This window comes from Pseudorasbora parva, chromosome 11 (assembly GCF_024679245.1).
Source record: "Pseudorasbora parva isolate DD20220531a chromosome 11, ASM2467924v1, whole genome shotgun sequence".
Taxonomy (NCBI): Eukaryota; Metazoa; Chordata; class Actinopteri; order Cypriniformes; family Gobionidae; genus Pseudorasbora; species Pseudorasbora parva.
The window spans coordinates 12,987,066-13,002,437 of record NC_090182.1 but is presented as its reverse complement, the minus strand read 5'-3'; the positions used below and the strand labels follow the sequence as shown (position 1 = coordinate 13,002,437).

General features: G+C 37.7%; 1 protein-coding gene across 1 annotated transcript; it reads right to left on the bottom strand.

The window, feature by feature from the left end:
- Positions 1 to 12,272: 12,272 nt before the first annotated feature.
- exosc3 (exosome component 3) lies at positions 12,273 to 15,084 on the bottom strand. Its single transcript, XM_067456479.1, has 4 exons — positions 14,813 to 15,084; positions 14,388 to 14,537; positions 14,134 to 14,285; positions 12,273 to 13,349 (listed from the first exon to the last, which is right to left on the bottom strand). The coding sequence occupies exons 1-4, from the start codon at positions 15,038 to 15,040 to the stop codon at positions 13,142 to 13,144; spliced, it is 738 nt and encodes a 245-aa protein (XP_067312580.1). The 5' UTR covers positions 15,041 to 15,084; the 3' UTR covers positions 12,273 to 13,141.
- Positions 15,085 to 15,372: the final 288 nt, after the last annotated feature.

Genomic DNA, 15,372 nt, shown 5'->3' with positions numbered 1-15,372 from the left:
TGGGGCTACTTTCTTGCAGAGTTTAGCGCCAACCCTGACAAAAACACTTACCTGCCTGTAACTTTACTAGTCCTGAAGACCTTGATTAGCTTCAGGTATGTTTGATTAGGGTTGGAGCTAAACTGCAAGAGAGTGGCCCTCTAGGATCAACGTTCCCCACCCCTGATCTAGGTGGATGCTGCACATTTGTGGTGGTTGAGGAGATTCCCCCCTTCTATATGTAAAGTGCTTTAATTGCCTAGAAAAGGGCTTTATAAATGTAACAAATTATTATTATTATGTGACCTGGGGTGTATTCCAGAAAGCAAGGTTAACTTACCGTCACATGTAGACTGAATTCTTGGTTGATTAAACCAAACCTTGCTTACTCAAGGTATGCTGGTTCCAAAAACGAGTAAGTTCAGCCAACTCAGAGTATGTTCCCGGTTAACACCCAAGACATTATCAACAGAGCGATGATTCAATGATTCACCATTGAAACAGATGTTGACTGTATCCAAAACCTGGAAAATGCTGCCTTCAGAGGACACATTTGAAAGCAGGATGGCACCAAGACACATCCGAATCTTATGTTTGCTTTACTTCCTGTCTCCCGAGATACTTTCATCTGATCAAGTTTTGAAGGCAGCATACATGTATCATTCGCAGCCTTTGATATCCAACAATCCAGTGTTTTCCATTCTGTGCCAGATGAGCTGAAAAAATATGATGGCGTCCGAAAGTTGCGTTTGCTGGTCAGTTTGTGTGTAAATGTATGTTTTTTTTTCCCAATATTTTCCACTTCTGATGTCATTTCTAGCGAGAAATGAGTAATGTAGTAATTAAATATGTGTTTAGTTCTCACCAAAGCTTGCTCTATTTAGCTGTAGATTATTGAACTGTTACATTGCCTTAGAAGTCTGTCCGAAATTAGTTTCGTGAGGTGCCTTCATGCACAAAATGCTGCCTTACAAATCATTGTCTAATAAGGCAGCAGTGGCAACGAGTCAGCTACCTAGGTTTTTGGAAATCTGCTTTCTGGATACACCCCTGGCCTCAGAGCTAATGGATAAATAGACTACTTTTTTTTATCACTTTCCTCTGTATCAGATAACACATCAGATTGCTGTGTATTGATGTATTATTTTTAACTGCCTAAGAAAAAAACTGAGTAAGTCCTCATAAACAATAGGCCATGCTTTGCTTTTCTCATGGGGTTGGGGGTTGGTGTATGGGAACTTGAGCCAATGCAATGAGAACGTCATTAACTGGCACTGTAGTTAAGGTTCAGTTGTTTTTATTGGGCAAAGCATATCCATGGGATTCTGCTTCTGTTTGTATGATGCAACACTAGGCACTGTGCATACATTTTTGCATGTAACATAGTCTATTTTAACTACTCTAACAATGAATTTGAAGTTAAAAGCCATCAGACGTCATTAGGATGTTTAAGTCCAGTTGTTCTAGCTAAACGATGATCACAGGTGTGCAATGTACAAGTCCACATGAAATCTCTAACTCTGGCAGGCTGTGTGTCTTAACTAGGGATTCATAAGGAGAAAAAGAAGTGGGGATTAGAACATTGTTTGTATAAGTCAGTACTGGCCCTGAGAGACGAACGTGTTTCCTGGTGAACAAACCAGTCAGAGGCTCCGGTGCACAGAAACCATTAAGACAAGATTAATGGTCCATGTTTTTAACAACCTCAGTGTGGCCTGCTGGTGACCTGTTGAGAACATATGTGGCTCATGTTTCACCCTATATAATAAAATAAAACAAAACCTAATTTTACAAAATAACAATTTAGCACATTTTAAAATTCACACAAAAGTGGTGAAAAGAGTGGTGGGTGACGGTTTCTTGTGCGTTTGGTCTTTTCAGTGGGGCAAAGTGATTTGATTCCAATGTATATTTATCTGACCTCATTTTATCATGACCTCGATTTTAGGTTAGAATGCCGATTGGTTATTAGTAGGTCATTTGTATAACAATCTAACTACACCTTTGATTAATCTGTTTAACTCTTATTGGAATAATTAATTTGGTTCTCAGAGTCGCACAGGGTCCTTGCACCAGCCGTTCATTATGTGGGCCATAATATTTCATAGTCACAAACTTGCCAATCTTGGTCATTTAGATAAAGATAATTGACTACTATTTAGAGGGTTGCTCCCATGCTCACTCACTCTAGTCTAAATATATTTTATTTAATCTCCATATATCGGTACACTTGAAAAAAGCAACATTATTTCTAGTCAGAGGTCATGACATCTACTCTAGATATAAGCCGACCAATACTCTCTCTAGTAGTTTTGGCTATAGAGAAACTTTACATTAAACAGAGGTAAGACATCACACTTATTAGAACCTGGTCAGTGACACTTATTTAGAGTTAATCACCTAAAGATTGCCTTAAATTCACATTTCATTCCCCTCATCTCTCCTCTCCATATGTTGAAATGGTTTAATTTGAACAAGTACTATACAGTACTATACATGTTTGGTTTCATCTGAAATGTCTCAGTGCGACTGATAGGTCTCATTCTCACAGAAGTAAAGCAAAAGGGTAACAAAGGTTGTAAGAGTTTAGAGGTGTTTTGCTTATTGTGTGTGGGTGTGGCAAATTGGTCTTTACCTTCTGTTGTCAATACAGGATTAATGCTAATTCTCATTGTGAACTCATGTTTACTATACTCAAGCCCGTAATGCTGAGTGTCTTTCAGACGCTTCCCTGACTCTCATGCAACATCCCCTTAAATACCAGACCAAGACAGAAAACTATTTCAAATGAAAACATGATGGCATTAATCAAGACCTGTGTTGATGACAGGAAGTAAAGACTATTTGCCCACACCCACACACAATAAGCAAAATATTTCTTATACTAATGTGAGAACGAGACCTTTGTAACAGTCGCACATCGAGACATTTCAAATTGTACCAAACATGTATAATACTGTATAGTACTTGTTCACATTAACCCAAGGCCTATAGATTTTGGGTGCATTTCAACATATGGAGAAGAGAGGGGAATGAAATGTGAATTTAAGGCAATCTTTCGTGTCAGATGGAGATGCTAAATGCACAAGAGTGAGGTCAGTGAAAACTATATCATTATCGTCTCCATATAAACAACGAAAATATGGATTTGTAAAAACTTAAGAGATGCATATCACATAATAATCAGACTATAGCGCGTAGTGTTTCTTTACAAAGTGACATGGCCAACTACTGGCCTGGCAGCAGAATACACTGTTTATTGTTTTTGTCATTTGATCTGTACTGGTCTGATAAGGTAGCCTGACGTGGTCATACTCAATTCTAGTCAGAATATAAGTCTGAAACTGCTCCATTGGGCTGTGATTATGGGACGTGTTTCAAGCAAACCAGGAAAGACATCAATTGGATAGACCTACAACCAATCAGAGCAACGAAGCAACGCAATGTCAAATGTCAACGTAGTTCAACTGCACTGTGTTGCGTGCGTTTCTTCTGCATTTTTCCCCCCGCAGGTTGTTTTTTATGTCCGCGGGTTGAAGCGACTATTATGTGATTATATAGACCCATAAGTGCGAATTTTATCAGGCAACCTTGCCAAAATAACACACATTTTACCCCCCAAACGCCATTTTCCCCCCAGAGAACCCCCCGAGAAGCTATTGTTTAGGGCCAGTAGTTGGCGGGTTTTGATGTAAAAACTTGGCAACCCTGTCTGCACGCGCGCTGAAATCAGGCTGAAATACACGATCTTTGCCGGTGTTGTAAAAAAATAATAATAATTGAATGATACACAGAGTACTTACCCAACATGATCATCATTTCTGAGAGAAATTGTGAAGGGGAATGCATATACAATCAAGCTCTCCGTTCAGGATTCGAAAATATAATCCAAGCGCCTTTGATGATGTGATGATTATGTTACTGTTGATCATCTTTCCGTCATCGTCTAAAGCCTGGCCTGATGATTTCATTGGTCCGAACAGTTTCTGTTCGGGGATAATTACTCCTCTATGAAGCAAGGCCAGACCGAACTGCCCGACCTAAAAAAATTGTGGGCGGGGCTAAATTCACCTGGCATCCAGGCTAATGATAAGGCTGATAACTGAAAGCAAATATTTTCAGGGAACATTTTTCATAGTATAATCTTAGTTATGCTGGTTTTTATGGTTATTCATTATTTCAAAATAGTTTCAAGAAGCCATCTTTTCTACTGTAACTCAAAAAACATGAACTTAAGAGTGATTTATGTTTAAAAATAAAGTGCAATATTATTGATTATTTAACAACATAACTGCGAATCATTTAAGTTATTGATTGGTGTATTTTCTTTGGTAGCCTATAACAAAAAAAAATACTAATAATAATGTCATTGCTTAGCAAAAAAGAACAGCACGGATAACGATGGCAAATTAATTAGCAGGTTTTCATTGATTCATGTGAACAGGGATCATTTTGACAATTGTCGTTGCAAAGGAAAAACTTCTGTTTATAGTACATCATTTATAGACATACGTCATGTAAACATACCCTATTTACTTAGATTTTAATTTGTTTTAGAACATTATCATAAGTTTATAAACCTGTCTAAAACCAGTTTACTTAAGTTTTTTTACACACAGCTGTGTTGGTTTGGAGGGACAGTGTAATTTTATGGTGTCTGCTGCTTGTTACCCTAACTGCCTGTTTTTATTGCTGTGAAGATTTATTCTGTTAGTAGTAGTAGTTAGATGGCTAATGTTTGATTTAACTTTCTTCTTTTTTTCTCAGAACAACCCCAGGGATATTTATAGTATACCGTATTAATGTTAGTATGTAATGTTGTTTGAAACTCCAAATATTAAGTCAGTCAGTACGTCAGGTTTTTTTTTTTTTTTTTTGTAATTAGTAATATATGCATGTAAACTTTAATAAGGCAGGGTACTTCTGTATTGTCAAATGTCTATACAGTCACAGTATTGCCAAGATTTAACCGGATTTGTATTTGTGTCTGGTCCAGAGGGAATCATTTGCTTTTCTTTCACAAGAGCTGTTTTAATGCAGCCACTCCTCCTCATTGAAACACAGCTGTGTTGCGCTAACTTGAGAGTTATACTTTACATAATGCATTTCTGCCTTTATTATGTTTGAGACTGTGAATTGGTATTGCTCTGGCATTAGACACCGTTTGAGTTTTTAACATTTAACATTAATTCTATCATTTTGTTTATTCAAATGAGCAGTCCTGTAAGTTAAGTGGTTGCATGTCAGATAATCAAGTTAGCCGGCAGTGTGTTGAAATGTTCCTGAGTATAATGAACGCAGCAATATTAATACTGGTATAAACAGACTGTGAGTAAGCATTTATTTTTCCTGTCTGGGAGTGAGGTGACCTTGAGCGCAGAAAACAAAGACCCACCTGACTGACATGTCCTAAAGTACGGAGGCCTCCGAGACCTAGCCTACATATCCTGTCTGAATTCCAAGCAGGCGAAGTCCCGATTCAGGGAAATTCAACAGGAAAGTTTTAGCCACAAAGACCTAGTTGCAGAGCACCAGGAAGGAAAAAGTCAACATGCTTTGTCACCTTTGGCAACACTGAGATCAAACCAGGCCCGTAACACCCTTCCCAACATCAAGGACACTTTTAAGAACTTTTTAGAAAACACACACACACAATTCCGAAAGCAACACAGATAAATAAAACAAAATAAAATACCAAGTGCATTCACGTCTGAAAGTCACGATTGCTAGTCAGTTTGTGTGTGTGAATGAATGTACGGGTTTTTTTACCAACGCTTTTTTCACTTCTGGTGTCATTTCTAGCGAGTAATTATTAGGCTACTGGTAATTCAATATTTGTTTGGTTCTAATCAAAGCTTGCTCTATCATTGTCGTGAGTGATAACACGCTGACCGTTCCAAGATGGTGGGCGCGCCGATGTGTATGTATCAATGGTATCAAATGTGGTATCTACGCAAGCATATGGGTGGCATTACCATTTGATGCTACTGACTGGAGTTCGAAATCGGTCTTTTTCTGAGTTATTCTCTTACTTTTCCCATAGCATATGAGTTTGGAGACAGAGGCGTTTATTTCAAAATACTTGAGAAGTGGAAATCAAGTGCCTAATACTGCATTTAATATGGAATAAATTGTAAGGTAGGTTATAAAAACCTACTCACTTTCTGATAATGTTGATACCATCATGCACTAGGGATAATAATAAATAAGGTTACTTTGTACACTGTTTCATCGTTTCCTTTGTTGAGGTTTAGTAACTTGCTGTTTTCTATATACTCAAATTAACCCATACAGTTCTTGTTTATTTAGTATCAAATATCAAGGTCTCTATTCAGTTGGATGCGTCATTTTAAAATATGTATACAAAGTGTAACCGAAATATAGTGGTGTCTACTTGGACCGGTTTCAAGTGAAGCATGTACAAATGTACTTATTCTCTGTTTATTTTACAACTTAGTTAAGTAGATTGTACTTAATTTCATACATGTGAAATTTACTTAAAAGCAAAAAATGAAAATATGTTTTTGTTTTGTTTTTGTTTTTTTAGTGTATGGTGGGCTTTATAGGGATAGGGTTGTCCCAATGAAGCAGCATCCAATTATGATTGTAGCCTACTAAATGGGCTACACTGAATATGTTGTTAATATTGCATACTGTTTTATAATATACTACCTTGAGGTGCAAACAGTAATTGCCACTATTTGCAGTATAGGCCAAACAGCATCAATTTTTTACATTAAGTGCAAAGGAAAAACATGAATAAACATCAGAAAAACTATGTTGAAAAATACAGTAAAACTCACTGAAACATATGGTCTCTAATGTTGTACATCACAAACACATTACTGATCTAATGTATGTTGAATACAATTTCTAATTCTTTACGTTTAAGTCTTTAGAGAACATTTCTCAAAAATGTGTATTTAGAGAGAGAGAGAAATTATGTTTTCATATTTCATATAGTATCAATTTTTACTTGCTCAGCAAAAAAAACCAAGGGCTGTATATGTAAAAATGAGTATGAAATTTCCAGAGTTTGTGCTCATATCAACCATCCAATCCACAATCCGTTTCCCATCTTCAGATTTGCTACTCCTGTGTTTTCTAGAACAGTAAATGCTGAGGCCAAACCGACTTTGATCCAGCCAACCTTGTAAGAGCTAATGAGAAGCAGAGATGCATCCAATTTGTTGAGGGACATCTGTTTGTGCTTTAGGGTAACTTTTCAGATGAATGTGGAAGGTTTTGGCTAGCAGGGAGGTGAGGAGGTGGAGGAAGCGAGGGGACGACGAACTAGAGATTTGAGAAAGATGAGGAAGAGTGTTCTGGGAAGCATATGACCACAACTGAAGCTGGACAGCTGCAGCTCTGTGCAGGCAAATGTCCAGCCAGAGCATGACGACAGCTTTTCACAGCAGAGGGAGAATATTCAGCCATGCAGTAACAGCCTTATTCAGGCTCTTATTGTGCCATCCTGTGAACTTACACAATTTTAAAGGAACAGAGAGGTTTCTGCCATTAAATTATTACTTACGTCCAGCTAATGATAACGAAATGTGATTGTGATGTGCTTAAGGTCAATATTCCGAATATGTGCAAAGAAAGCCACTAAAGCCATTGTGTCCGCTCAGACAACAGGGTCGTCGGTGTCAAGCTTGTGTTTGTTATTTAAGATTTAGCAGAGCTTTCTCTGCTTGCGAGAGAGTGTGGCTAATACTCTTCCCTCGGCAGGGATTATTTTTTTTGGCACTGAGCGCACGGCCCATGATTCAGTGCTGCGCATGGGCTCAGGCCCCTGGAGAAGCGTTAAATGCACATTCATGGAATAAGCAGACGCAAAAGACAGTGGCAGACGGAGAAAGAGAGAAATGTTTGCAGTGTCTAACTTAAGTGTCCTGCACATCTAACTCTTTCCCTGGATTATTCTGTGATATTCAATGACCCAAGATGAGAGAGAATCATTTTAAATTTTAAACCTCACTTGAAAATGTAATGCAGTTTGTTTTTTGTTTTGTGTGTGTGTGTGTGTGTGTGTGTGTGTGTACCACAAAAGTTATTTAGAAGAATGTCAAAATCTAAAACATTTGAGTCTCTATTCAAAGTATTCACAATACTGTATATTCATGATGCCTTTGGTTCAAATATAATACAATTACAATATTTCAATGATGTTTATTTGGCCATTCGGTTAACTAAAGACTTTGTCATTAAACACTAATAGACATGTGCTTCTCCATTAGCTAATCATTAATTATAGCAGACAACTAGAAGTTGAAATGCATGGCTGTGACCCGTTGAGGTAATTAACAAATTAAAGGGTTACTTCAGCGATTAGCATGTGGCTTTCTCAAATTCTGGAGTATATTCGAATGATCGTGCTTTTGATGTTTTCTCAGAATATAGAAAGCACCAAATTCAAAAATAATTTCACATTTCTACTACATTAATGACCCAGTTTAAATACAGATTCATCTTCCCAGCACTGACGTACCCTTTTAATTTACATTATTAGTAGATATATTATGTTATTAGGGAATTAATAGATTATGACACAAATAACTAATAAAAATTTAACGATTACTTAATCTGTTAATCATGTAGAATCTTGATAAGTTGCTGATGCAGTAATCATTAATAAATGGTTTAGTTCACCATTAGTCATACATTAACTCTTGATTATTTGTGCATTAGTTAAGCATTAGTTAATGCAAATTAGTGCAGCTGTACTGTAGGCTACTCAATCAGTTGTACTATATCTAACTTCTTAAGCAATTTGAGCTATAGTAGCTCGTCTGTTTGATTGGACATACGTCAATGAGCCTTGGCCACCCATTACCCTGTTGCTGGTTAACCACTGTTCCTTTGTTGGACCACTTTTGATGACCACTGCGGACTGGGAACACCTCACAAGAGCTGCAGATGATGGAGATGCTCTGACCCAGTCTCAAATTCTTACCCTTACCCATTTTTCCTGATTCACATCAACTTTGAGGACAAAATGTTCACTTGCTGCCTAATATATCCCACACTAACAGGTGCTGTGATGAAGAGATAATCAGTGTAATTCACTTCACCTGTCAGTGGTCATAATATTATGCCTGATTGGTGTATGTTTGCTTGTTTTCAGAGTATTGGCTAACGTTATCATGCAGGATGCCCACTTCTAGGAAGTTAGAAACTGTGCTGAACATATTTCTCCCTCAGAGGATTGATGAACAGAAATCCTTCAGAAATACTTTTATAATCTTTTCCAGCTTCATGCAACAATTCCTAAATTTAGCTGATCTGAGATCTCTTTTGTTCCAGGCTTGGTTCGCATTGGGCCATGCTTTTTGTAAAAAACAAACCCTGCAACAACGATGACTAACAGACAATTCTCCAATCCTTTCTCACTGGACTCCATGGTTAGTCTTTGCAGAAATCATTAGCTGAGCTTTTTCCATTGAAAGGTGGATTCAAAATATCTGTATCTGAATTAAATTCATGATCATTCAATCAAAGCCTTAATCAATATTTATACTCCTATATTATTATAATGATTTTGAACAATTCTTCGCAGTTATGATTTTGCTTAATCAAGAGAATCACAGATTGTTTTGTTTTCTAAAGTGTTGTCTCTGAGGAGTGTCTGAGGGTCTGGCCTAGGGATATGTGATGTATTGCTAAACACTTGATACATGTTGTCGCATGTTTGGAGGCATCATACACTCCTAACATACCAGGAGTACAGTAACAGTCCTTGCTTCCTTAGCCTGGAGTCTTTCACATTCCTTAATTATATTTTATAAATTTCCTTTTACTGAAAAACTAAAGAATCAAGATGAATATTGCTTGTACTATTGTCTGTACCCCTCACTGAGATGAAGCACGTTATCAGTATGTTTTGGGAAACTTTCTGGTTCAGGCCGAACCAAGTTCAACCTTGGAGAGACTGTGTATCTGTGTATGTGTGTTTCTGTGTTACAGATTGGTATTGGAGGTGGATTATGGGCATGAGTGAGAGATGGGAGGACTTATTGTTCTGGACAAGCTGGTGGCGGCTCCAAATCTGGAAGGTCACTACGTACCTAATTCCAGGGTGAAATCGTCTAGAACAGTAAATATGGACATGCACATCTGATTTACTGGGAATGTGTCGACATTTACCATGACTGTTCATTTTTGCTGAGCCAATCAGAATCATCCACCTTGCAGTAATGATGTGGACCTTGAAAACAGTTGTGACAATTGTATCTAAGGATGAGAGGAGACCAGCAGAGAGAGAGAGCACGGCCTTCGAACTCCCTGTGAGACTTGAAGCTGGCTTCTGCTGATGATACTGAAAAACTATTCTTCATTAAATTTTAATGAATTGCACTCCCAACTCTTGGTCTTCATTTTTCACTACTGGTCTTGGGTCATACACTGTTAACCCGTAACAAAACAACATGAAATTATACTTTTCATTTTACAGCGTCGGTGCAGAGCCATTTTCAGATCTCTCCAGAGATATTCAATCAGGTTCATGTCTGCGCTCTGGCTGGGCCACTCAAGGACAGTTTGTTATCTTGGCTGTGTGCTTAGGGTCATTTTACTGTTGGAAGATGAACCTTCGCCCAAGTCTGAGGTCCAGAGCGCTCTGGAGCAGGTTTTCATCAAGGATGTCTCTGTATATTGCTGCATTCATCTTTCTCTTGATTCTGACTGGTCTCCCAGTTCCTGCCACTGAAAAACATCCCCACAGCATGATGCTGCCACCACCACTGTATTATTCACTGTAGGAATGGTACTGGCTGGGTTATGAATGGTCCTGGTATTCTTCAGACATGACGCTTGATATTCCAGACAAAGAGTTCAATCTTTGTTTCGTCAGACCAGAGAATTTTGTTTCTCATGGTCTGACTCCTTCAGGTGACTTTTGGCAAACTCCAAACAGGCTCTCATGTGCCGTATGGCCACACTACTATACAGGCCTGATTAGTGGAGTGATTCAGAGATGGTTGTTCCTCTGGAAGGTTCTCCTCTCTCCACAGAGAAACTCTGGAGCTCTGTCAGAGTGACCATCTGTCAGACTAGTCCACTACATGGAGAGACTGTGTGACTGTCAGAGTGACCACTGACCTTGTTCACCTCCCTGATCGCTCAGTTTGGCCAGGCGGCCTGCTCTAGGAAGAGTCCTGGTAATTCCAAACTTCTTCCATGAACAGATGATGGAGGCCACTGTGCTCATTGGGACCTTCAGTGCTGCAGAAATGTTTCTGTACCCTTCCAGAGATCTGTGCCTAAATACAATCCTGTCTTGAAGGTCTACAGACAATTCCTTGGACTGCATGGCTTGGTTTGTGCTCTGATATGCACTGTTAACTGTGGGACCTTATATAGACAGGTGTGTGCCTTTCCAAATCATGTCCAATCAACTGAATTTATCACAGGCGGACTCCAAACAAGTTGTAGAAACATATGAAGGATGAACAGTGGAAACAGGATTCACCTGAGCTCAATTCTGGAAAAGGCTGTGAATACTTATGTAAATGTGATTTTTTTTTTTTTTTTAATGAATTTGCAAAGATTTCAAACTAACTTTTGTCACATTGTAATTATGGGGTATTGTTTGTAGAATTGAAGGAAAAAATAAATCTAATCTATTTAATCCTAATAAGGCTGTAACAACAAAATGTGGAAAAGGGGAAGCGCTGTGAATACTTTCTGAATGCACTATAGCTGTAGATCAGGTCAAACTTGTTTTAAATGCTAGAAATTATATAGGTTAATTACTACTAATATTGAAAAAGACCTAGCCTACAGTTAGAGCCTACATCTGAGGCAGATTTGTGTTCAAGTAGAATCAAAGCTTAAATACATTGTACTTCCAGCGACTCACTCAAATCTTCCATGCCCCTGGTAATGGCTTGGAAGCTTGTCTACATCCGTCAACCAATGAGGAAAACGTGCCCAGACACATCTTTCCATGTTGATCAGCATCTTAATGCACATTACAGATTAATTTACAAGACCTAAAACTCAGAGCACAAGGGATCTCAATGTTAACTTGGCTAGATATAAGCATCTAGTTTTGCTGCTTCATCACTTATGTTCTACCCTCCTAATCAAACCATTAATGCTAGTCTAAAAATAAATAAGGACATTTATTACACTCTCTGCTCTCTGGAATACCACATTCTGATCAGTGGATCATGGCATTCCGCAGTCAAACATACTTGTATTTTAACCACTAAACTACTGACCATTGCACATTAGAAATATACTACATTTCAACAGTTGTTAACATTTTATGTTTCTTTATTTATACATTTAGTAAAAAGCCATGTTATAACTTCAGTAATGTGCAGACAGGGTCAATAATTATATGTTATTAATTAAATGTTTTGAGGTAAAATGCCACTGAGACAAATGCTTCAGATAAAATGTGAGAGAATAAATTACCGTAATACTTCTATTCAGAAAGGATACATTAAACTAATCAAAAGTGACAGTAAATACTTTTACATTGTTTTGTTTTTTAAATTTCATATAAATGCTGAATGTTATATTTATCAAAGAATCCTGAAAAAAAGGTAATGGTTTACACAAAAATATTAAGATTTCTGAAGGATCATGTGCCTGAATACTGGAGTGATGATGCTGAAAATTAAAATGCTGAAAAATGATGTTGGTTAAAGTCATGGTGTTTCCTTTGTCCAAACATCAAGTAATTCCCTGCCCATACCAGTAAAGCAGCAACTTTTAAAAAAACAATCCAGTTTTGATCCAAATCCGAGAAAATGTGCCCCCTTCTGGACATGAAGAAAACAAGGGAGTAATCATGAAGACTTTAAATCGCTACAATAACAACAAAACTATTTGCATTGGCTGCTTCACTAAGATTTTATTACATTTTACCTATACAAAAAAAAAAAAAGGAAAAAAAGGAAATAAAAACCAATTTTTTTTTTGGCGACATGGTGACTTCTTTTCTATGGTAGACAGACAGACTAAACACACCAATACCTAAAGTCACTCGCTCGGTCTCCAAGACTGGAAATACAGAGGGAGTGATTTCCATTGTGTGCTCTATTATTTCCAAACGTTTTTAAAGGCCTTTACCCATTAAACATCTGAAAATTGATGAATGGTATGTCTGGCACCAGTTGTTTTCTGGTTAAAGTGGTATATCAGATGTCCTCTAGAGGGAGCCTTCTGCCACTCTCCTGAATAGTGTCTGTCTCTGTTGCGAGGTCATGTTCTCACATGTCTCCAGAAGATTGGCCACTATCAGCGTCTGCTGAACGGTCTTTGCTTTCACCCACACTCTGCCATTCATTCCAACAACCAGCTCAAAAGGGAAAATCTTCTCCAGGTCCTTCACTATTTCACTCTGAGGAGCCAGAAGTCTGATGGAAAGAAGTACAACGCATGTTTATTTTTGCTTTTTAAGTCACCGTGAAATCAAAATGGATAATTCTGGAATATTGCAGTATTTATTAAGTGGTTAATCTGGGATCGTCATCTTTTAGGCAGTGGCTAAATAGCGATAGATGCTGTTTAAACTATGTGTAAATAGCAACCAGACTATATTTACACTATGTAAAAATAGCAGTATTTTCTTTGCAATAAATGTATATGCTATTCAAATATTAGCAGATGCAATTTGCATATAAGTGTTGTTGTACATTACACGGATGTATGGGAAAAGGGAGTAGAGCGAGTTTGACAAAATGTGGAATCGAACTCGGGTTATCCCAACACTATTGCTACTGTTGACAATCCAGCATCTTCTGTAACTTTGTCTAGCCCAGCCAGATGGCAGTTGGCGAAGTTAGTGTAAATAGCCTCTGCCATCAAGACAGAGCCGTTTTTTTTATTCATGTGCACTCGTGATCTTTAATAAAAATATCCCTCTTGCAGCAAAATTTGTTCTTGTCTCTGATGACGTGTTTACTGGTGTGAGGACGGGACAACCTGTCCCTGACATGAGATCACAGCAATAGCAAACTACAACCATCCAACCAATTCCCAATGGATAAAATCAAATTCCACCACAGATTGTTTTCCTGTTTGAGAAACCGTTTCACTTGGTTATGTCACAATAGGCAAGAAAAGACTATTGCAACTTCCATACGCTAAGCTTGTAAGTGTACAGATCACGAAGCTAAAGGACATGGACAAATGACAAACCTGCGCACTAGTCCCAGCGATACTTTAAAGAGCAGCCCATCAGCTCCAAACACCCCCATCCCATTGGCCCTGCCACAGCTGTCTATACACACCAGCTCGGGTTCCATGTCCTTGTTTGCAATAGTGAACTGGCTGTACACTAGATCTCCAACCTGCAGAACAAAGACAACATCAGTATATACAATCATAATGCAATGTAAACAGTGAAAATAATTAATTCAAGTGGGGGGCTAAGAGTGTTTATACGAAAGTACCTGCACATTAGGCCTGTTCCTCTTGGTAGCTCCCTCAAATGCAAGGTACGAAAGAGATGCTTGCTCACTTCCTCCCACGTCCACTTTAAAGATATCTCCAGACTTTGCAGTCACAATACCAATCACACTTTCACCCTTGGCTGGCACATACTGGAAGAAATAGACACCAAATGTTAATTTAATTTATATAAAACGTAAAAAAATTATGTATACAATGTATATATATATGTATGTATGTATATATATATATATATATATATATATATATATATATATATATATATATATATATATATGTTTGTGTGTGTAGCTAAACTGCATTCAAAAAAACTACCAAAAATGAGCTAAACATTTAAAAACATTTCTTTAAAAAAAAAACATGTGCACAAAAGCTTTGAGGTCACTGGCCCAGGGCATTAACTTACCCGTCTCTGCTGAGAGTCTATCCAGTACAGATTTGGCTGTTTATGGCGCAAAATTCCACTTTTACACACTAAAACTTCATCTCCATTTCTCCGGAGCCCTGGACCGCATATCATCTTTTCGGTTTTGATATTGATATCTCCATCTTCAGGCAATCTGAATGAAAACACATCTCCAGGTAAAAGTACTTCACCTATTTTTTCTTTAAAACGAGCATGTACGGTGTCCATCGCAGAAAAGCAACGTGAGCACCCTGTGTTTGTGTACTTCCGGGATCGAGAACCGCTCGTTATTTCCAAAATAAAAGTATATATATAAAATAAAATAAAATAAAGTTATTTTTAAACAGTTAACGATTAAGTAATCCACCAAACCAGAAAATATAAATGAATGAATGGATCAGGAAAACCAAACGAGTCATAAAAATTATCTAATATATATTACACTTCCTTACAAAATGTTATGAGTAACATTTCTCCCTCGTCTCTCAGCAAAGCTGTCCTGATGAAACTAGTTTGTGGAATATATATATATATATATATATATATATATATATATATAT

Bases quoted from the DNA above. Each gene is read 5' to 3' on its own strand.
- exosc3 (XM_067456479.1), bottom strand. From the start codon at position 15,040: ATGGACACCGTACATGCTCGTTTTAAAGAAAAAATAGGTGAAGTACTT. The intron at 14,538-14,812 runs GTAAGTTAATGC...TATTTCTTCCAG, and splicing joins TAGACTCTCAGCAGAGACGG to TATGTGCCAGCCAAGGGTGA. The intron at 14,286-14,387 runs GTACTTTCGTAT...TTTGTTCTGCAG, and splicing joins GGAACAGGCCTAATGTGCAG to GTTGGAGATCTAGTGTACAG.